Here is a 23,995-nt window from a genome sequence, read left to right on the forward strand (position 1 = left end):
TGAAAGAGAAATGAAAACCTGTATCCCTCCTAAAGGGGAGAAAAAAAAGTTCAAGGATCCCAGTGCACCCAGGCGTCCTCCTTTGGCCTTTTTCGTGTTCTGCTCTAAGAATCGCCCAAAAATCAAAGGAGAACATCCTGGCCTGTCCATTGATGATGTTGTGAAGAAACTAGCAGAGATGTGGAATAACACTGCTGTAGCTGACAAGCAGTTTTATAAAAAGGTGGCTGCGAAGCTGAAGGAAAAATACAAAAAGGATATTGCTGCATATCGAGCTAAAGGAAAGCCTAATTCAGCAAAAAACGGAGTTGTCAAGGCTGAGAAAAGCAAGAAAAAGAAGGAAGAGGAAGAAGATGAAGATGAAGAAGAAGATGATGATGAATAAGTTGGTTCTAGCGCAATTTTTTTCTTATCTACAAAGCATTTAAGCCACCTGTTCACAACTCACTCCCTTTAAAGAAAAAAACTTAAATGCAAGACTGTGTAACATTTGTTTTTAAACTGTACGCTGTCTTTTTTTGTATAGTTAACCACTACCGAATGTATCTTTAGATAGCCCTGTCCTGGTGGTATTTTCAATAGCCGCTAACCTTGCCTGATACAGTACGGGGGCTGTAAATTGGCATGGAAATTTAAAGCAGATTCTTGTTAGTGCACAGCACAAATTAGTTTTATATGAGGATGGTAGTTTTTTCATCTTCAGTTGTCTCTGATGCAGCTTATATAAAATAATTGCTGTTCTGTTAACTGAATACCACTCCGTAATTGCAAAAACAAAAAACAAACAAACAAAAAAACAGTTGCAGCTGTTTTGTTGACATTCTGAATGCTTCTAAGTAAATAAAATTTTTTTAAAAACTCTGTGAGGGAACTGTGTAGACAAGGTACCAGGTCGGTCTTCTTCCATGTCTATTGGTTCTACAAAGCCAATCTCAATCCCTCAAAACAATGTTGTCATACTTGAAAATACAACACTCTAGTCAAAGCCTTGGTAAAATAATCAGTGTTTCCAATCTGTCCTGTTACAAAAGAAACAGATTATTATTGAATTTATGCAAATAACCATTGCCATAAGAATGTTTTCTTGAGTACTCAAAAACGTAGTAAAGACAATACAGGAATTATCTTAATAAAAATAAGTTTTGGGCCAGGCGTGGTGGCTAACACCTGTAATCCCAGCACTGTGGGAGGCCAAGGCAGGCGGATCACCTGAAGTCAGAAATTTGAGACTAGTCTGGTCAACATGGTGAAACTCTCTCTACTAAAAATACACAAAAAATTAACCAGGCATGGTGGCATGTGCCCGTAGTCTCAGATACTCGGGAGGATGAAGCAGGAGAATCGCTTGAGCCCAGAAGGCAGAGGTTACGGTGAGCCAAGACTGCACCACTGTACTCTAGCCTGGGCAACAGAGTGAGACTCCATCTCAAAAAAAAAAAAACTTTTAAAAAGAAAGAGATTTTAGAATTAAAAATCAGTACCTCTTTTAATTTTATTGAAAGCAAAGCAATATTTTAAGCAAATCTTGTTCTAACATAGGGGACCAAATTTTTTGGTTTTTATCAGTGTAGTTTTAATATCAAATCTCAATCTTTAGAAAGACTTATAATTTCCTTTTCATTGTAGCTAACTTGATCATATACAAAATTTATTTCATAGGGTTTCTTTTCACAAACCTTATTATGACTTAGACTGTTTATGAAATGCTTGGACTTTTTGCTTTTGTCTGTACTTTCTTAAATAACTAGACATTTTACTTTAGAACAAAAAATTTACTATACAAGACTTTTTTCTCATGTAAAATTATTCTCTTTTAACCTATCTTACCAAAAATATTCATAACTTTTTTCACTTTTCTCTCTCCTTCTTACTGGTTCCTTTCTATATTGCTCCTTACTTTAAAACAACCTTAAATAACCTCTGAATTAAACACAATTACTTTTTCTCAGAAAGAACATATTTTTATGCCTTCTTACAATTTTCTGTCATTAAAAACACATCTTACTTTTTTGACACATTTTAAATGTAGAATTATATATATTAATTAGAATGTTTAAACTTTCAGTAACTTTAAATTTTATTGAAAACCTAGGAAACAAGAAATCTTGAATTGTCTGTCACATGACTGTATCTTACAAATGAGAACTCTTTTATAATTTTTAGAAACATTTTCTCATAACAAAAACATTTTTTATCTTAATTGGAATTGACCTAGATGTTTAATGAGCATCTATTTTTGAGTTTAATTTAGCAAAACTTTAAGATTTTAAATTACATTAAAAGTTTATATATGTTTATCCCATTTACATTTACTTTATTTATTTTTAACAGTTTACCTAGATTACTTATGAAAACTGATATATTAGACAAAGCTAGTCATCATTTCAAGTTATTTTCCTGTCAACCAATTTTATAGCCTGTGAATATCAGATGTTCACTTAAGAAAGAACCTTAAAGTTAAATACATGAGTATTTTGCTGATAACTCAGAAGATAGTTGTTTTTATTAAAGCAAAAATATTTAATCAGTCATACTTATCAAAAGATTTATTCAAGTCATGTGAACTTAGATATTTGGGACTACTAATTCCTGAGCATTAATGTATTTATAAGTCAATCTGGTACTACATAGAGATTTTATAGCTCTGCTTTTAAAATTCTGGTCATGAATCAGGTAAATTTCACTAGTTTAAAAGGAGAGTTGAATTACATTGTGCCTTTCAAAATGGTACAAGTTAAAGTTATCTGTCCTGCATGACCGAGGCCCTTACTGAGTGTAGCAAATTTATATGTTAAAGCACAGAGAAAGAATTTAATCCTTCCATAAGGCTAATGAAGTTTTACATCTCCAAGGGACTGTGAAGTCCAGCAGGGCATTTAAAGAGTATTATCTGATACCAGATAAAGGGTTTAATTGGGTTTACTTCCACTTTAATGGGGGTGGTTGAATACGTTTTACCAATGTCAGCAGGAGATTGGGAGCATAAATGATCCAGCAAAACTTGCAATAACTCATCAGTGTCATTCGTCAGTCTTGGGTCAGAAAAAAATGTTGGTGATAATTGTGATCATTTTAATTGTTTCATTTTCATTCTTTAGTTGCTCTAAACTACATTCTGTTCCAAATGTAAATATGTTTTCCCCCTTTTGAAAGAAGGAAATGTGTGTATTGTGACATTGCAAAAATCTCTACCTAAGAGACAGATGGGAGCCAAGAGGACAAGTAGAAAGGAATAAATTCATTTAAGAAAGAATATGAAGGCACAGGGGTAGAAGGAGGAGAAGCAATTGGAATGAAAGGGAGAAAGCTTTTGAAGTCTTTTTCAAATCAGAAATAGTGTGAGATAGCCTTTTGCTTATCTCTTCAATGAAGGCCATTTTTTCCCCCAGGATTTCTTTTAGGAGCATCTCACTGCTATTGGAAGTAAGTCAATTTGTCTGGTTCTAAAACCAGCTTTTTCCAATTGTGCATGGCAATACATCAGCTTAGGCATTTTCAAAAGATCCCCATTTTGGCCAGTGCTGCTTATGACCATTATGGGTCCACTTATCTAAGTATTTGCAAGAAGAAGGACCCTAAGTGTTGCATATCAAATCAGCTGGTGCTGTTTCCCATCTTGGTTGTTTTGAATGAAACAAGTAATATAGTGGATCAAGTGTGGTGGTTTTGTATTTTTGTTCCCCAAAATTTCACTCAATAGGCTGAAAAGATTCTCTTACATGTCTCTGATTCCAGAGTCACCTCCAAAAGAAGTTTCAGGGTATTCATGGGCAAGAGATAATCAGTTTTTATGAAGCCTGCCAGCTGAGCAAAAAGTTAACAGTGTGGGGATTTTCCTATGAGACTGCTCCATGTTGTGGGGGTATGCCCTGACACCTCTGCTGTTTTGGGTTTCCTAAAAATCACTTGGTTGTAGACAGAGAAGGTTTCTTAACTTCAGAGCAAGAGTGCCCTCCCTCATGCACTCAAAAAGGAGAAAGCTAAGGAAAGGTTGTCCCATTCAAAACCTTGAGAGAAACAATTCACAGAGCTCCTATTTTATGCTACCCTAGGATTCAACAAAAACTCCTGTCTAGTCAAGGAGAAAACCAGCTTCAAAAAACCAGAACTTTCACCACGATGAGAAGTTCATTTATTTTGGGAGGAACTCGTCTGCAACACCCAGCCAGGGCATCCAAGTTCAGGAACACAATGTGTTATGTGTTCATTACCAGTACCTGCACAAAGGTTGGAAGCCACTCTATGTGGTCCAGGGAGGTCACTCCAAAATTCTGCCAACTACACTAGAATGTTGACCAAAATTAAGCCTGTTGAGAAAGGAAGAATTTGAAAATGGTTTATTGAAAGCCAAATGTGAGGATCAATCCAAGAAAACACACCAACAAAGTTGAGAGTGTTCCAGAGTCTGTTACAAGTTGGAATGATTTTATAGGTAGAGTCAGGAGAAGGAAGAGGGACTCCTCACACCAGAATTGTCCTTTCTCATTGAAGGATACAATAGAGAGGTTACAATCGTTGAATACAGATTGCAACATACAGGCTCAAATGTCTTCATACAAGACAATCAGTAAAATTTTATGATTCAGAAATAAGTCAGCACCCTTTTCAGGGTCAGTGGGGTATGCATTAATCAGTGTGTCAACAACTTGAGGATCTCATCATGAGATTCAGGAACAGGATTTCACCATGAATCACAAGACCTTCCCAAGGTAGGTTCATTTGGAAGCCTGTTTACTTTTAAATTAAACTGTCAAAAGTGGCCTGTAGGTTTTCACTATCCTTTCTCTGCTTGCCATGTGGATGCAGAGAAAAGGGGGTCAGCCATACTTGAAACTTACCCAATTGTCCTATAGAACTGATGTTTATAGTTTCTTTTGAATAAACATGAAACTTGACCCCCCCTGTTTTGAAACCTCAGAAAGTTTCATTTGTCTTATCTGAGGTCCTTTCTCAGGAAACCAACCATCAGGCCTCTCAAACTGCATCAAGGAACTGAAATACACCAGGTCACCACATCCGGACAATGCAACCCAGATAACTCACCCCCAATGGCTGCCTAACTGACTACCTGCTTCTTGTTGACATACTCCTCTTCTTTACCCCTAATTCCTGCTTTGCTGCATGTAGTTATATTTCTTCCCTATAAACCCCTAATTTTAGTCAGTTACAGAGATGGATATGAGACTGATCTCCCATCTCCTCAGCTGCAGCACCTGATTAAAGCCTTCTTCCTTGGCAATACTTGTTGTCTCAGTGATTGGCTTTCTGTGCAGCGAGCAGCTGGACCTGGATCAGGGTGTTTCAACAACAGATTTTGGTTTCCTGACAGTAAACATGTTGTTTGTGGCTTGGCTGCCATGGGCCACAAGTCTCAGAGGCCCTCCTAAGCAGCTGCCCACCCAGTTTTGACTGGAGGTGAGTTTTGGATTCTCTCTGGCCCTGCTGCTATGTGCCCAAACCACATTCCTGATTGCCTAGGAAGAATAGCCTTTGAAATTCTACATCTGCATCTGGATAGATGAGTGTCCTTTGTGGGCCCAGGCAGCAATATCTGCTCTTCTCTACTGGGGAACATTTTAAAGGAATTTCCATTTGCAGGTTGAAAAATCCCAAATGACTGAGAAAGGGAAGCATCCTGACTGTTTTGATATGGACTTTCTTGATGGCTTGTTTGTAATTGTGTGTGTGTTCCAGCAACTGAGTGTTCATTGCAGGTACCAGAGAGTGGGATTGGCTCCTCTTGATTTGGGAAATTCCAAAGGAATTTCTGTTTGCAGCTTGAAAAAGCCCAATCAATGCAGAGAGGAAAACACCCTGACTACTTTAGTTGGGACAGTCTTGGGGCTTGTTTGTTGTGGCAGCAGATGGATCATTGTGTTTTGGTGATTGTGTGTGTGTCAATATAGTCATGGTAAATTAGATTTTGATAAACTGATATTCTTTCATAATACTGTTTTCCCCAATATTCTTTGGAATCTGGAGTTTATTCCTAAATGAGAAAGTGGGATGGAATTCCATGTAACCAGGCTTTTAAGCTGCTATTCTAAGCAGAGTTGGTCCTGCTTAGTGTGTGATGTTCTCCTTTAGTGCTTTTTGGCCCCAGTGTTCTATTTTTTCTTTTTTTTTTTTGAAACAGAGTCTCACACTGTCATAGTTAAAGCTCTTAGTCTTGATGAAGGTGAATTAGTAAATTAAGAAGTGTTGTGAAGAAATACATTGGCACTCCAAGATGGCCAAATAGGAACAGCTCCAGTCTGAAGCTCCCAGCAAGCCTGAAGCAGAAGATAGGTAATTCCTGCATTTCCAACTGAGGTACCTGGTTCATCTTATTGGGACTGGTTGGACACTGGGTGCAGACCACAGAGGGTGAGCTTAAGCGGGGTGGGGTGTCACCTCACCCAGGAAGCACAAGGGGTTGGAGGATTTCCCTTTCCTAGCCAAGGGAAGCCGTGACAGACTATCAGTCTGGTTAACGGTATACTGGAGAAATGGCACACTCCTGACCAAATACAGTGTTTTTCCCAAAATCTTAGCAACTGGCAGACCAGGAGATACACTCCCGTGCCTGACTTGGCAGGACCTATGCCCACAGAGCCTTGCTCAGTGCTTGCACAGCAGTCTGAGATCAACCTGCAATGCTGCCGATTGGAGGGGGGAGGGGCGTCCACCACTGCTGAGGCTTGAGCAGCTCACAATGTAAATAAAGGCATGGAAGCACGAACTTGGCAGAGCCCACCGCAGCTCAGCAAGGCCTACTGCCTCTATAGATTCCACCTCTGGGAGCAGGGCATAGTAGAACAAAAGGCAGCAGACAGCTTCTGCAGACTTAAACATCCCTGTCTGACAACCCTGAAGAGAGCAGTGGTTCCCTCAGCAAGACATTCAAGCTCTGAGAATGGAGCATCCTCAAGCAGGTCCCTGATCACTGTGTAGCCTGACTGGGAAACACCTCCCAGTAGGGGCTCACAGACACCTCAAACAGGCGGGTGCCCTTCTGGGATGAATCTTCCAGAGGAAGGATCAGGCAGCAATATTTGCTGTTCTGTAGCCTCTGCTGGTGATACCCAGGCAAACAGCATCTGGAGTGGACCTCCAGCAAACTCCAACAGACCTGCATCTGAGGGGTCTGATTATTAGAAGGAAAACTAACAAACGGAAAAAAAAATAGCACCGACAACAAAAAGGGCATCCACACCAAAACCCCATCTGTAGGTCACCAACATCAAAGACCAAAGGTAGATAAAACCACAAAGATGAGGAGAAACCAGAGCAGAAAAGCTGAAAATTCCAAAAAATAGAGTGCCTCTTCTCCTCCAAAGGATTGCAGCTCCTTGCCAGCAAGGAAACAAAACTGGAAGGAGAATGAGTTTGATGAGTTGACAGAAGTAGGCTTCAGAAGGTCAGTAATAACAAACTTCTCCAAGCTAAAGGAGCATGTTCTAACCCAATGCAAGGAAGCTAAAAACTTTGAAAAAAAGTTAGATGAATGGCTAACTAGAATAAATTGGATAAACAGTGTAGAGAAGACATTAAATGACCTGATGGAGCTGTAAACCATGGCATGAGAACTTCGTGATGCATGCATAACCTTCAATAGCTGATTCAATCAAGTGGAAGAAGGGATATCAGTGATTGAAGATCAAATTAATGAAATAAAGCAAGAAGACAAGATTAAAGAAAAAATAATGAAAAGAAATGAACAAAGCTTCCAAGAAATATGGGACTATGTGAAAAGACCAAACCTACATTTGATTAGTGTACCTGAAAGTGATGGGGAGAATGGAATCAAGTTAGAAAATACTCTTCGGGATATTATCCAGGAGAACTTCCCTAACCTAGCAAGAAAGGCCAACATTCGAATTCAGGAAATACAGAGAACACCACAAAAATACTCATCGAGAAGAGCAACCACAAGACACATAATTGTCAGATTGACCAAGGTTCAAATGAAGGAAAAAAATGTTAAGGGCAGCCAGAGAGAAAGGTCGGGTTACCCACAAAGGGAAGCCCATGAGACAAACAGCAGATCTCACAGCAGAAACCCTACAAGCCAGAAGACAGTGGGGACCAATATTCAACATTCTTAAAGAAAAGAATTTTAAACCCAGAATCTCATATCCAGCCAAACTAAGCTTCAAAGGGAAGGAGAAATAAAATCCTTTACAGACAAGCAAATGCTTAGAGATTTTGTCACCACCAGGCCTGCCTTACAGGAGCTCCTGAAGGAAGCACTAAACATGGAAAGGAACAACTGGTACCAGCTACTGCAAAAACATGCCAATGGTAAAGTCCATCGATGCTATGAAGAAACTGCATCAATTACCAGGCAAAATAACAAGCTAACATCATAATGATAGCATCAAATTCAAACATAACAATATTAACGTTAAATGTGAGTGGGCTAAACATCCCAATTAAAAGACACAGACTGGCAAATTGGATAAAGAGTCAAGACCCATCAGTGTGCTGTATTCAGGAGACCCATCTCACATGCAAAAAACACATAGGCTCAAAGTAAAGGGATAGAGGAAGATCTACCAAGCAAGTGGAAAGCAAAAAAAAAAAAAAAAGCAGGGGTTGCAATCTTAGTCTCTGAAAAAACAGGCTTTAAACCAACAAAGACCAAAAGAGACAAAGAAGGCCACTACATAATGGTAAAGGGATCAATTCAACAAGAAGAGCTAGCTATCCTAAATATATGCACACAATACAGGAGGACCCAGATTCATAAAGCAAGTCCTTAGAGACATACAAAGAGACTGAGACTCCCACACAATAATAATGGGAGACTTTAACACCACACTGTCAATATTAGACAAATCAACAAGACAGAAGGTTAACAAGGATATCCAGGAATTGAACTCAGCTCTGCACCAAGTGAACCTAATAGACATCTACAGAACTCTACACCCCAAATCAACAGAATATGCATTCTTCTCAGCACCACATCGCACTTACTCTAAAAATGACCACATAATTTGTAGTAAAACGCTCCTCAGCAAATGTAAAAGAACAGAAATTGCAACAAACTGTCTCTCAGACCACAGTGCAATTAAATTAGAACTCAGTATTAATAAACTACTCAAAACTGCACAACTACATGGAAACTGAACCACCTGCTCTTGAATGACTACTGGGTAAATAATGAAATGAAGGCAGAAATAAAGATATTCTTTGAAACCAATGAGAACAAAGATACAACATACCAGAATCTCTGGGACACATTTAAAGCAGTGTGTAGAGGGAAATTTGTAGACCTAAATGCTCACAAGAGAAAGGAGGAAAGATCTAAAATCAACACCCTAACATCACAATTAAAAGAACTAGAGAAGCACGAGCAAAGATATTCAAAAGCTAGCAGAAAGCGAGAAATAACTAAGATCAGAGCAGAACTGAAGGAGATAGAGACACACACACAAAAAAAAAAAAACATCAAAAAAGCAATGAATCCTGGAGCTTGTTTTTTGAAAAGATCAACAAATTAGATAAACCACTAGCAAGACTAGTAAAGAAGAAAAGAGAGAAGAATCAAACAGATGCAATAAAAAATGATAAAGGGGATATCACCACCAACCCCACAGAAATACAAACTACCATCAGAGAATACTATAAATGCCTCTACGCAAATAAACTAGAAAATCTAGAAGAAATGGATAAATTCCTGTACACATACACCCTCCAAACCAGGAAAAAGTTGAATCTCTGAATAGACCAATAACAGGTTCTGAAATTGAGGCAATAATTAATAGCCTGCCAACCAAAAAAATCCAGAACCAGATGGATTCACATCTGAATTCTACCAGAGGTACAAAGAGGACCTGGTACTATTCTTTCTGAAACTATTTCAATCAATAGAAAAAGAGGGAATCCTGCCTAACTCATTTTATGAGGCTACCATCATTCTTATACCAAAGCCTGGTAGAGACACAACCAAAAAAAAGAGAATTTTAGGCCAATATCCCTGATGAACATCGATGCGAAATCTTCAGCGAAATACTGGCAAACCGAATCCAGCAACACATCAAAAAGCTTATCTACCAAGATCAAGTCAGCTTCATCCCTGGGATTCAAGGCTGGTTCAACATACACAAATCAATAAACGTAATCCATCACATAAACAGAACCAAAGGCAAAAAACACATGATTACCTCAATAGATGCAGAAAAGGCCTTTGACAATATTCAACAGCCTTTCATGCCAAAAACTCTCAATAAACTAGGTATTGATGGAACATATCTCAAAAATAATAAGAGCTGTTTATGACAAACCCACAGCCAATATCATGCTGAATGGTCAAAAACTGGAAGCATTCCCTTTGAAAACTGGCACAAGACAAGGATGCCCTCTGTCACCACTCCTCTTCAACATAGTGTTGGAAGTTCTGGCCAGGGCAATCACGCAAGGGAAAGAAATAAAGGGCATTCATTTAGGAAAAGAGGAAGTCAAATTGTCTCTGTTTGGAGATGACATGATTGTATATTTAGAAAATCCCATTGTCTCAGCCAAAAATCTCCTTAAGTTGATGAGCAACTTCAGCAAAGTCTCAGGATATAAAATCAATGTGCAAAAATCACAAGCATTCCTATACACCAATAACAGAGAAACAGAGAGACAAATCATGAGTGAACTCCCATTCGCAATTACTACAAAAAGAATAAAATAACTAGGAATCCAACTTGCAAGGGATGTAAAGGACCTCTTCAAGGAGAACTACAAACCACTGCTCAACAAAATGAAAGAGGACACAAACAAAAGGAAGAACATTCCATGCTCATGGATAGGAAGAATCAATATCGTGAAAATGCCCATACTGCCCAAGGTAATTTAGAGACTCAATGCTATCCCCATCAAGCTACCAATGACTTTCTTCACAGAATTGGAAAAAACTACTTTAAAGTTCATATGGAACCAGAGAAGAGCCCACATAGCCACGACAATCCTAAGCAAAAAGAACAAAGCTAGAGGCATCACGCTACCTGACTTCAAACTATACTACAAGACTACAGTAACCAAAACAGCATGGTACTGGTACCAAAAACAGACATCTAGACCAATGGAACAGAACAGAGGCCTCAGAAATAACATCACACATCTACAACTATCTGATCTTTGACAAACCTGACAAAAACAAGAAATAGGGGAAAGGATTCCCTATTTAATAAATGGTGCTGGGAAAACTGGCTAACCATATGTAGAAAGTTGAAACTGGATCCCTTCCTTACTCCTTATACAAAAATTAATTCAAGATGGATTAGAGACTTAAATATTAGACCTAACACCATAAAAACCCTAGAAGAAAATCTAGGCAATACAATTCAGTGCATAGGCATGGGCAAAGACTTCATGACTAAAACACCAAAAGCAATTGCAACAAAAGCCGAAATAGACAAATGGGATCTAATTAAACTAAAGAGCTTCTGCAGAGTAAAAGAAACTATCATCAGAGTGAACACGCAACCTACATAATGAAGAAAATCTTTGCAATCTACCCATCTGACAAAGGGTTAATATCAAGAATCCACAAAGAACTTAAGCAAATTTACAAGAAAAAAACAAGCCCATCAAAAAGTGGGCAAAGGATATGAACAGACACTTCTCAAAAGAAGACATTTATGCAGGCAACAAACATGAAAAAATGCTCATCACCACTGGTCATCAGAAAAATGCGAATGAAAACCACAATGAGATACCATCTCACACCAGTTAGAATGGCGATCATTAAAAAGTCAGGAAACAACAGATGTTGGAGAGGATGGGGAGAAATAGGAACCCTTTTACACTGTTGGCAGGAGTGTAAATTAGTTCAACCATTGTGGAAGACAATGTGGCAATTCCTCAAGGATCTAGAACTAGAAATACCATTTGACCCAGCCATACCATTACTGGGTATACACCCAACGGATTATAAATCATGCCACTATAAAGACACATGCACACATATGTTTATTGTGGCACTATTCACAATAGCAAAGACTTGGAACCAACCCAAATGTCCATCAGTGATAGACTGGATTAAGAAAATGTGGCACGTATACACCATGGAATACTATGCAGCCATAAAAAAGGATGAGTTCACGTCCTTTGCAGGGACACAGATGAAGCTGAAAACCATCATTCTCAGCAAACTATCACAAGGACAGAAAACCAAACACCACATCTTCTCACTCATAGGTGGGAGTTGAACACATGGACTGTGAGAACACATGGACACAGGGCAGGGAACATCACACACCAGGGCCTGTAGGGGGGTGGGAGACTGGGGAAGGGATAGTGTTAGGAGAAATACCTAACATAAATGACGAGTTGATGAGTGCAGCAAACCAACATGGCACATGTATACCTATGTAACAAACGTGCACGTTGTGCACATGTACCCTAGAACTTAAAGTATATTAAAAAAAGAAAAAAGAAAAAAGAAAAATAAATAAATTTTTAAAAAAAGAAATACATCCGCAGTTTGGCAGTTCTTTTTTCAATATAATTAAGCATGAAGCCAGATGTAGTGTGGAGCCAAATATCACATACATGCTTGCATTGCTTCACATTCTACCGGCTATTCTGCATAGATGGTACTAGCACTAAAGTACTTGCTAGTTACATACCTAAAGTGAGTTTCTCAATTGTACAAAACATATAGTACATGTGGTGGACCTAAGGACATTTAATTGTGTATCAGGAACAAAATATTCATCATATGTTTTTAGGCTCTGAGTAATACTATAGCCTCCAAGGTAAACTGAGTAGAAGAAAAATTGGAGGTTGGTTTCCTGTTTATTTGTTTTTGCTTCTAATTTTCATGTATTTTCTGTTCTCCTTTGGCTTTTACTTATATATACATATATAAAATTTATGTTTTTTAGTTTCTAATGGAAGGCTTTTATTTGGTTCTATGAATAGTCATTTTGTTTCCTATGCATTTCCAACAATTCATTATTTTCTCTATTTATCCAAACTTCCCAATCTACCTTTGTCAAGCCTCCAAAAATTAGTAGAGGACATCAACCATTTAAAATTTGATAGTTTTGCTTACTTCTAATGATCTAGAGGGCTGTAAGAGCTTTAAGATTCCTAGCAAAATAAATAAATAAATAAAAGACATATAAGTTCTGAAAAGTAATAGCACATTTTTTGTTTTGTTATTTGAAAAGTAGGTGAGAACAGAAATGTTTAAATGGTGTTTATTTCCAAGGTAATTTAATTCAATCAATAATTTGAGTTGGTTTCAGATCTTTTCCTTTAATGAGGAAAAACTGTGATACAGATACAAAGTGTTAATGTCACAAAATATTGGCCTATCCTTAAGGAAATTATACTAATTGGGATTTCTCTCAAATTACTTTAGTTATCTTTACCATTATTAAAATTAAGTGACATTCACTTGGATTAAGTAGTAATAAAAAAAGAAGATGTGAGACTAGTGAGTTTTGATCCCAAGCCTTCTCTCAGTGTTGAGTCTTTCATGTGTGTACTTGAAAACAAAATATCCACAAGTGTTTCACTGATTTGAAGAGTCTAGTGGTGAATGTTACCTAATCAGTTGTCAGTACCGTAACTGATAAGAAAGTTACCTAATTAGTTGTCAGTACTATATTACCAGTCATGGAAATGTATGCTAGTGCTCTTTTATTTTTACTTTTATTTATTTATTTTTTGAGATGGAGTCTCGCTCTTTCACCCAGGCTGGAGTGCAGTGGCGCAATCTTGGCTTACTGCAACCTCTGCCTCCTGGGTTCAAGCAATTCTCCTGCCTCACCCACCCGAGTAGCTGGAATTATAGGCACCCACCACCACACCCAGCTAATTTTTGTATTTTTAGTAGAGACGAGGTTTCATCATGTTGGCCAGGCTGATATCGAACAACTAACCTCATGTGATCCACCTGCCTCTGCCTTCCAAAGTGCTGGGATTACAGGCGTGAGCCACCACGTCCGGCCCTGAAGCTCTTTTAAAATAGCTAAAAAGAAATTACTGTGTATGTGCTTAATCTCACTTTGTCCCTGTTTTGTTGCATAGTATCTAAATAAAAGGATATTATTTATCCTCATGCTAAATTTCCAAAACTGATATTTACATTTACCATTTTTTAGTGATGGAGAGAAAAGTTAATTGTCTTATTTTGATAAGTTTAAAATAGGACCTATCCCATTTTTTATGCTTTTGGTCACAGTTCTGTCACCAGAATGCTAGCAATTAGATACATGCAAGGAGTAACCTAAATACTTTAATACAATGGTTTGAAGTGCTATAGGCAGTAATAACTACTGGATACTAAATCACAGTGTTTGTGACATGTCACAGAGAATGATAGGACTTTCTGCAGCATAAATGTCCTCTTAACTAATCCTCGTGCTGTTAAATTACAGCGCTTTGACTTCTGGGTCTAAAACAGGCACCTACTTCTGCTGTATCTTAAACATTACCCTAGTTAAAGCCTCATCTTCAGACCTAGGAGAAAATGACAGTCAAAATGAACTGCTTTCATGAGACACTGGGCCAGAAATTAAAACTATTCAATCTGTCTAGGCCAAAGGACTGTCATGGAAGACGTGGACATGTGAGATTCGAGGTTTTTCTATAAATTAAATGTTAATATCAAAAGCACACTGATACGAGGCCGGTGTCTAGGACCATGTGTCAGAACAATAGCATTTTCTTGGAGCATTAATCTGATCTTTAATGGAAAATTGTAAAATGTTTCTGGAGATCTTATGGAAGACGTGGACATGTGAGATTCGAGGTTTTTCTATAAATTAAATGTTAATATCAAAAGCACACTGATACGAGGCTGGTGTCTAGGACCATGTGTCAGAACAATAGCATTTTCCTGGAGCATTAATCTGATCTTTAATGGAAAATTGTAAAATGTTTCTGGAGATCTTATGTTAGGATCAAACTGATTAAAATTAAAATTGTTTATAAGGTTTTAAAAATGACTTTTAATATTAATAATACACCATGCAAAGGTGAAATTTGGTTTTCTCTTTTGAACAAAATTTTCATGTGAGAGATAATGAAAGATTTTTATTTACCTTTTGAATAACTAAAGAGTGAAAACAGGAGGAAAGAGAGACATTTAGTTGGCCTCATGCTGTCTTTATTAGGTTTCATTGTTTGGGAAACTGAGTCTACTCTCTATAAAAGGGTAAAGGTTTTGTTTCATCTTCTTGGCTAAATCAATGACTACTTTGCAGTGACCTGTGGATCCTATTTTGTAATATCAAATGTCTTAAAACTTCGATATTTGACAGACTTTCCAAGAGTAAAAATTTCAAGTTCTAAATTCAGTCTCTTTGACCTCAAACTAACTTTTTTGCATCTTAGTTTCCCTGAAGTTCAAGAGAGATATATTAGGCTTATTGGCTTATTTGTTACATTAGGATTATGCAGAAAGCATTGTCACATCTGAGGTGGTGTTTAACTTCTTTGGGTTTATGTTTATATAGATGTGTTGCTAATATATGTTCCAGGATTGTATGAGATTCCTAAAATTCTTTCATGTTTTAATATATGTCATCAGTAATAATTATGCTTATTATGTTGAATTGTTATATGTCACAGAAATAATCAAATTTCCTCGTCAACTGTGTCTTCAACTATGGCTTGCTTAAGACTTTTGACATCTACAATTATTATTTTACACTGATTCTTCTCAAAAAGTAACTTATAATCAGCTACAGTCCATGGTTTGCTTCTTTGGGGGAGTTCATGAAAAGGACTCTTTAATGAAGGTTTCTGATGACTTTGGAGGTTGTTCTATTAGATTAGAGAGAGAAAACGTCCAAGAAACTAATTGAAAAACTGATATGTTCATAAAGTTTACTAACCTAATATGAAGCAGAGCAGGAGTTAGTTGCATACACTGAACAAACGGAGGCCAGAAATAATTTCTTATGGATTTTTTTTGTTTGAAACATTGCTGCCTTTAACAATTGAGAAGAGCATTACTCTTGAAAACTAAATTTGAGGCATATTTCTCTTCGTGCCTAATTTCTCCAGAATTCATAAGCTAATTGTGAATATTATTAATTCATGGCAATGTGTTTGCATATGTTTAATAAGAATCTGTTTTCTGCTGGGCGCGTTGGCTCACACTTGTAATCCTAGCACTTTGGGAGGCCAAGGCAGGTAGATCACTTGAGGTCAGGAGTTTGAGACCAGCCTGCCAACATGGTGAAACCCCGTCTCTACTAAAAATACAAAAATTAGCCAGGAATGGTGGTGCATGACTGTAGTCCCAGCTACTCGGGAGGCTGAGGCAGGAGGATCACTTGAACCTGGGAGGTAGAGTTTGCAGTGAGCTGAGATTACGCCACTGCACTCCAGCCTGGGTGACAGAACAAGACTTTATCTCAAAAAAAAAAAAAAAAAAAAAGAATACGTTTTCTTTTATAATAAAACACAGTTGGAAGAACTGGTCATTTTCCCAGGGCTTTGACTGAAACGGCCTTGTGAGAGGTTCCAGCAAAGCCAGTTTAAGATAGCCTATATGGACAATGGTTCTTGCTGCACTTTGTGTGGGTAAATAAGCCAAGTATATGGGACTGAAGCTTATTTGGCAGGTAGGTTGGTCCTGCTGTGATTTGTCTTTAGTGAAAGCGGGAGACTGGAGAGAAAAAGAGTATATTTCAGAAGAAACCTATAGTATTCAGTTAACTTTTGATTTCTGGGTGGCTATGTGGGTCACCCATGGTATGGAGCTACCCACAACACTCCTCATTAGCATAAAGCAGCCAGAAAGATTGATGACCAGGTTCCCCATGACTGAGGAATTGATAAACAGAAAAGGGGCACTGAAATGAACCCAATTGTCCCGTAAATCTGATTTTTACAGTTTATTTTGAATAAACATAGAAATTGACCCTCTCAGTCTTGAAACTTGAGAGAGTTGCATTTGTCTTATCTGAGTTCTTTCTCAGGAAACCAACCATCAGACCTCCCACGTAATATCAAGGGACTGAAACTCACCAGATCACTGTATTTGGACAATGAGATGCCAGACTCCTCACCCCTTATGACTGCCTAACCAACTATCTGCTTCCTGTTAACCGACTCCTCCTCCTTACCACTCCCTAATTCCTGCTTCCCTGCATGTAGATACATTTCTGCTATATAAACCCCTAACTTTAGTGAGTCAGGGAGACAGATATCAGACTGATCTCTTATCTCCTTGGCTGCAGTACCCAATTAAAGCCTTCTTCCTTGGCAATACTCATTGTCTCAGTGATTGGCTTTCTGTGTGGCAAGCAGCAGGACCTAGACTGAACCCCTGGTATTTCAGTAACAAAATCATGGGTGACTTCCCTGTCTAAACAAAGTCACATTTTGATTCCTTTCATTGCAATGAGATGAGCATTTTAGGCAGGATCAGCCTTCTGCAAAACTGCAAGGAGCACGTTTCACTATAAGAATGCCATGTAAGCTGGGCACAGTGACTCATGCCTGTAATCCTAGCACCTTGGGAGGCTGAGGCAAAAGGATCACTTGAACCCAGGAGTTTGAGACCAGCCTGGGCAACATGGCAAAACCCCACCTCCACAAAAAAATACCAAAAATTAGCCAGGCATGGTGGCACACACCTGTAGTCCCCGCTACTCCAGGGGCTGAGGTGGTAGGATCACTTGAGTCCAGGAGGTTGAGGCTGCTGTGAGCTGTGATCGGACCACTGCACTCCAACCTAGGTGACAGAGTGAGACCCTGTCTCAAAACAAAAATGCCATGCAGCTAGACTGGTACAAGATGCTAATTGAGAGGGGATAGAAAAGAGGTTGCCATGCCCTCTGTTTTCTTAGCCAATGCACTTCCCTAGCAAGATCTAGATCGATCCACACTGTTTCCGCTTCTCTGCTGGAGATGAGAACCTTCAGTAGTCAAACAGCTCTCATCTCTGGGGTCTGCATAACTTGTTTGATGACTAAGGGAGACCCATAAGGCCATTTCTTACAGCCCACAGCCAAGCCCTCTGTGAAAAGGAAAAGGCAACTCTTCCAGCAAGGAAGTCCTCACCCCTTTTCAAAAACTTTCCTAGGCAAACTTGTAGGCTATTAATGACTCTAGTTATGACCTCCCAGCCCTTACTGAGGAGAAACCACTTTGTAATGTGGGTTTTCAACCTTGGCTGCACATTGCAATCACCTGGGGATCCCGCCCCCACCACCCACAAAGATTCCGATGTTATTGGTCTGAGATGCTGCCTGAGAATTGGTGTTTCCAAAGCTCCTCTAGTGTTTTGTGTTTTTCTAGCACAAGCAAAGTTGTGAGTCACTGTAGTGCAATGCAGTTCAGTCACAATTGCCACAATTGCGTAGGCTCCATCAGAACCACCTGAAGGACTTGGTAGACCACAGCTGGCTGGGACCTACCCCCTAGGCTTCTGATTCAGTGAGTGAGAGGCAGCGCCCCAGGTTGTACATTTCTAACAAGTTCCAGGCGCTGCTGCTGCTGGTCCAGAGACCGCTGCATTAGAGGCCAGAGTTCTCAACTATTGACTGCACATTAGAACCATCTGAACACATTTAAGACGTACTGATGCCTATACCCCAACCCAGACTAACTGAATCAAAATCTCTGGTAATGGGGCTCCAGAGATGTTTTTTAATCCTCCCAGGGGATTCTACTGTAGCGCAAGTTAAGAACCACTTCTAAACAAAAGAAAAAAATTCTTACTGAAAAGATTAAAGAGACATACACCAAGTTTGCAGGCTTCCTAGACAATGGAACTTCAAACATAGGATTTTCCTGTGGTATTTATTCTTTCTTGGGGCCCACTTGCAGTGTACTTGATAGGATGATGGATCAGAAACCTTGACCCAGCAGCCTAAAAATAGTGGTCAGCATCAATAAATCTCGTCTATTACAACAAAAAGGAAAAACAGTTACAAGGCCCCACTCCAGGGGAAGCTCGGGTACCCCCCCACCCCCGCGTAGAGATGTGCCCAAGAAGTGGCTCCTAATAGGCCACTCAAGTTCTGCCATTGAAAGAGAATACGTGGGCAAGATACATCTTGCAGCCTAGAATTTTTTTTTCATATATGTGACTTTAGTCTCTTCTTTGTATAGTGACTTTGTAGATGAAGAGAAATTACAACACCTTATATGCGAAGTTGACTAAGTCATGGGGGCTCTTCCTCCAGGTTCCCAGAGCAAAAAGCAAAAAGCCCTGTACTCGCTGGTGCCCACCTGATCATCTTGCCCATGGTTTTTCCATCCCAGAGGTACTGCTGCAGGCCCAGAGCCCTCCAGGCAGAGAACTGACATCCAGGAACTCCTCCCCAAGCCCTTTCTTCAACTCATTCTTGCTATGGCAAGAGTGTGGGTTGAAGTGATATCTCGGAAGTTTATTCCATCATATTAAATTCTCAGTAAATCACCCTTTGACAAGTCAGTTTAAAGGACACAATGTAGACAGCTAGAAAAGACTCTATTTCTGGGCCAGGTTTTGCCAGCTGTTTAATAAATTGCTCAAATCATCTCTAATGCATCCTATGTCTGTCACTAGTCATCATGTCAGAATCTCTGCTTTCATAAAGAAAACTTTTCTGGCCTGACACATAGCCACTATCTACTGAACTTTGCTGCAGGCCAAAATGTCTTCTGAGATCTCCACTCAGCAATCCTTAATATTTTGTGGAGAGAAATTTACAAGTGTGCCCTTGATACATAAAAAGGTCACAAATTCTAGGGTCCCACTGATCCCAGTGATGTCTACATCATCTCCCCTTCTAGCCGGAAAACTCAAACATATGTGGAGTGTGCAACAAATGGGGACAGCTGTTCTGCTGCGACACTTGTCCAAGATCCTTTCATGAGCACTGCCACATCCCGCCCGTGGAAGCTAACAAGTGAGTAAGATGTGTCCCCTTCCCTGAGCCCTTCCTTCTTGTGGTACAGCTCCTCCTGCCACTCATGAGTACTCTGCAGTTTCTGTACCTGGTTATGTGTTTCTTAATGCATAAGGGGCAGGCTCCTTAGTATCAGGATCCACAAGTATTATCCAGAGCTGTTGAACAGTGCTGGCAGCAGCAGATTAATGGGAAGCAAAAACTCTTTAAGTGGTTATTGAGTGCAATAGAAAGAGGTGCCAACCTCTGCCTCCCCTACTTGGCTCCGAGACCCATGCTCTCTGATGAGGTGATGCCATCATACACTGCCTGCTGGTTTAAAGCATATGCCACCTGCTGTGGGACCATCACACAGCTGGTAAAGCCAATGCTACAGCAGTCTATCAAGCCAACTGACTCTGGGTCACAGGTCACATGTCGAGACCTGTGAATTCTGCAACTGTGAGTCCCTGGCTCACTTCCTTTGCTAAAACATGTGCCTTTGGACAGAGGTGATGGTATGCAGGATACCATGGAGACTGATAAGGTGCTCTGTGAGTGGTGTGTGGACAGAATTGTTAAGGCTGAGAGGATGATCTCTACCAGGAGTGTGTCTGACTCTATGAGGGCAGAGCATTGCCCTTCCATAATGGAGAAAGCTAATGTGACCCACCTGCTCCCAGAGTGTCATCTCAGGGGATCAGCATAAACCTCTGCTTTTGACCAGTTGGGCAATCTGCAGAGGCAGAAGAAAAATCAGCTTTTCGGTTGAGCCCATGTATAGCCCCCATCCCTGCACCAGAGTTGCAAAGTGCTCTCAGAGGAGTACTTTGTAACAGGCTCCTTGAGCAAGCACTACATGGCCAAGGAGATGCTGGCATCACTAGGATGGTTCATTGTGCTTGCCTGATTATCAACAGCCTCCTAGCACAGATGGCCTAGTAGAGAAGGTTGGAGAATGAATCTAGGAGCAAATGGAAGATGTCTGACACCGTGTCCAGAGATTTCCTTTTCAAGAAGTTTCTGCAGCACAGATTCTAGGTGTAAGATATGGCAGGGCCGAGGGAGAGGATGCCTATAGCCTGTGTTCTGTGCTTACTCAGCAAAGTCGAGAAACAAGAGCTTGTTTTCTGATTTTTCTATGACCTGATTGACTCACAGAGGCCCAACACTTTGTGCTTAGGGTACTCGTTTCCAATAACCATGGCAAACAGTGCTCATTATCAAGTTCCCAGTGGCTCAGATGGGAACCCTAAGTTTTGAGGTGAATGAGACTCCGTCACTCACAGGACACTTCACCCAATAGATGATCACCCCTGCTATTGCTATTGGTGGAAGGGCATGCCTTTGGCTATTGAGTCCTAATGGGGCTCTAGTGCAGAGGCCTCCAAGAGAGAAGTTAGATACAAGGTGGAAACCACCAGGCATTCTTGAGCACAGGACTCAAACAACTGTAAGAATGGCAGCTGATTCACAGAACCTGCCATTGTTCACTTTATGCCCCATCTCTCAGGAACCCGTGGAGTTGCATCTTCTGCAGGATAAAGACTATTCAGGAAAGATGCCCAGAAAGCCAACCATGGCATCAGGAATCTGAAGTCCTGATGAGGCAGATGCTGCCCGAGGAGCAGTTGGTGAGTAAAAATGTGAACCTGAAGCCTCCTCCTTTCTGTTCACCTAGGCAGGAGAAGCACAGTCTTACAAAAAGCTCAAGGAATGGAGCCCAAAAGCAAACTCCTGGCCCATGGTGTGCTTTTCTCCATGACCTAACACTACAATTCATATTCCAAAGAAAATTCCTAGTCCAAAGAAACTCCCCATGCCATGTTTGCTTCAAAGAGTCCACAGGTTTGGGAGTTGTGTGTTCTCTTTGGGCATGCATAGGAGCTCTTTCTCTCTAAACTGCATTTAACTTGAAATGTCCTCCGTCTTTTGCAGAAATGTGAATTCCTCCTCTTGAAGGTCTACTCTGATCCAAAAAGCCCCTTTTTTGCCTCAGAACCATATTATGTAAGTAACAGCCAAAAAAAAATGCTTATACTGGCATTTGTCAAATCTGTGGTCTGAATCCCACAGTACAAGGTGCCATTCTATTTGCCTTGTTGATGAGTTTTTAGTTTAGGCTACTATAAAAATTTATCATAGATTCGGTGGCTTAAACAGCAGAAATGTTTTTCTCACGGTCCTGGAAGCTGCATGTCCAAGATCAAGGTGTCAGCAGGGTCGGGTTCTGGAGAGGGGCTATCTTCTAGGTTGCAGAGACAACACAGGGTTGCTCCCTGTGTTCTTAAGTGGCAGAAAGAGGAGAGAACTCTCCGGAGTCTCTTTTATAAGAGTCCTAATCCTATTTGTGAGGGCTCCACCCTTCTTACCTCATGACCTCCCAAAAGCCCCACCTCCTAGTACCTTCACAGGGGGGGTAGGATTTTGACCTATGGATTGGGGGACCCCACAAACCTTTATTCCATAATAGTGGGAGTCTATGGCACCAGGCTGATAGCCTCACTTTGGTCTTTTTCTCAACAGAACAAAGAGAGGTCTCAGGGCCCACAGAAGCCCATGTGGTTAAACAAAGTCAAGAGAAACCTGAATGAGCAGGCGTACTCCCGAGTAGAAGGGTTTGTGCAGGACATGCGTCTCATCTTTCATAACCACAAGGAATTTTACAGGGTGAGTGGCTCTCCCTGCTTCCTTTTCTTTTTCAATTACATCACTTTAAAGTCACTTTCCCTCTCATCTTTTCATATCAGGTAAATGTTACAATCACCCTTATCACATGACAAGCCCATACAAGTACAAATCGTGGAAGTATCCTAAAAACCCTGTGGTGCATGTGGGGAAAATAACAACGAACTGGAAGGTGCCCTTGCAAACATGGTCCTATAACCTCAGAGTTGACTCATTTCTAGATGGTTTGTTTTCACCCATAGAGAACAGTAGGCTGCAGACTCATTTGTTTCTACTAGAAATAGAAGTGCACTTTAAAGGCATTTAAAGTGTTTCTCTTCTCTAGAGGAATATACCAAATCAAAGGTCTCAAATGTCAAAATATTGGATTTCTTTACATCTGAATTTCCTGGCACCATTTCAGAAATTAACAAGGATTATGTCAAGGGGTGAGAGTGAAGGGAAAAGGAAGACATTATTAAATGGCCTTAAACATTTCTGCACTATATTAACGTTGCTAAAAAAATGCTGTGCATAAAAATCACACAAGTAGAATTTTTAAAACTTAAATTAAACCATAAGCTTTTGATCAGGAATTAGATTTCAGTGTAGTAATATTTCGACTTCTCTGCCTTCCAGATAAAGATAAATAATTAAATTGTCAGGGAACATAAGCAATTCTTAACTAGATTAATTCTCATTTAACATTTGGGATAACCTAAAACAAGGCCCTGGATTATCTGCAATACTGGGTGTCTCCGCTCATTGAATAATCGTTACTATTAATGTTTTTTTCTTTGCTTTTTCAGGAAGATAAATTCATTACACTGGGAATTCAAGTAGAGGACAACTTTGAGAAGAATTTCAGAAACATTTTTGCAATTCAGGAAACAAGCAAGAACATTATAATGTTCATTTAGCCCATTCTTATTTCTTCCCTTCAGATCCTCTGGCAGCTAGGTACACAGTGTGCGCGTGGTCCCACTAATCTCTGACTGCTCCTGTGGAAACTCCACATTACAATTCTCCAAAATTTTTCATTAACATTTTAAAACTGTCTTTATCAGCTTTCAATAAAATTCAACACTCCTTCATGTTAAAAATTCTCAATAAGCTAGGTATTGAAGGAACATATCCCAAAATAATAAGAGCCATTTACAACAAATCCACAGCCAACGTTATACTAAATGTGCAAAAGATAGAAGCATTCCCCTTGAAAACAAGCACAAGACAAGGATTCCCTCTCTCACCACTCCTATTCAACAAAGGATTGGAAGTCCTAGTCAGAGCAGTCAAGAAGCAGAAAAAAGTAAAGGGTATCTAAATAGGCAAAGAGGAAGTCAAACTATTCCTGTTTGCAGACAACATTGATTCCATATCTAGAAAACCCCGTAGTCTCAGCCCAAAAGCTCCTTCCACTGATAAAGAACTTCAGAGAAGTTTCAGAATACAAAATCAGTATACAAAAATTACTAGCATTGCTATACACCAACAATAGCCAAGCCAAGAGC

The 23,995-nt window shown here is 39.7% G+C and overlaps 1 protein-coding gene across 1 annotated transcript in view; it reads left to right on the forward strand.

Moving 5' to 3' along the window:
- The window catches only part of SP100 (SP100 nuclear antigen), a 130,502-nt gene extending 106,915 nt beyond the window's left edge, over nucleotides 1–23,587 (forward strand). The window contains exons 25-29 of the mRNA XM_025404049.1: nucleotides 19,723–19,838; nucleotides 21,331–21,451; nucleotides 21,756–21,827; nucleotides 22,344–22,487; nucleotides 23,294–23,587. Coding sequence (XP_025259834.1) covers nucleotides 19,723–19,838; nucleotides 21,331–21,451; nucleotides 21,756–21,827; nucleotides 22,344–22,487; nucleotides 23,294–23,404 — 564 coding nt within the window. The 3' untranslated portion in view covers nucleotides 23,405–23,587. The remainder of the gene's footprint in view (nucleotides 1–19,722; nucleotides 19,839–21,330; nucleotides 21,452–21,755; nucleotides 21,828–22,343; nucleotides 22,488–23,293) is intronic.
- Nucleotides 23,588–23,995: the final 408 nt, after the last annotated feature.

The sequence above is a fragment of the Theropithecus gelada genome, chromosome 12, assembly GCF_003255815.1.
Source record: "Theropithecus gelada isolate Dixy chromosome 12, Tgel_1.0, whole genome shotgun sequence".
NCBI classification, from domain to species: Eukaryota; Metazoa; Chordata; class Mammalia; order Primates; family Cercopithecidae; genus Theropithecus; species Theropithecus gelada.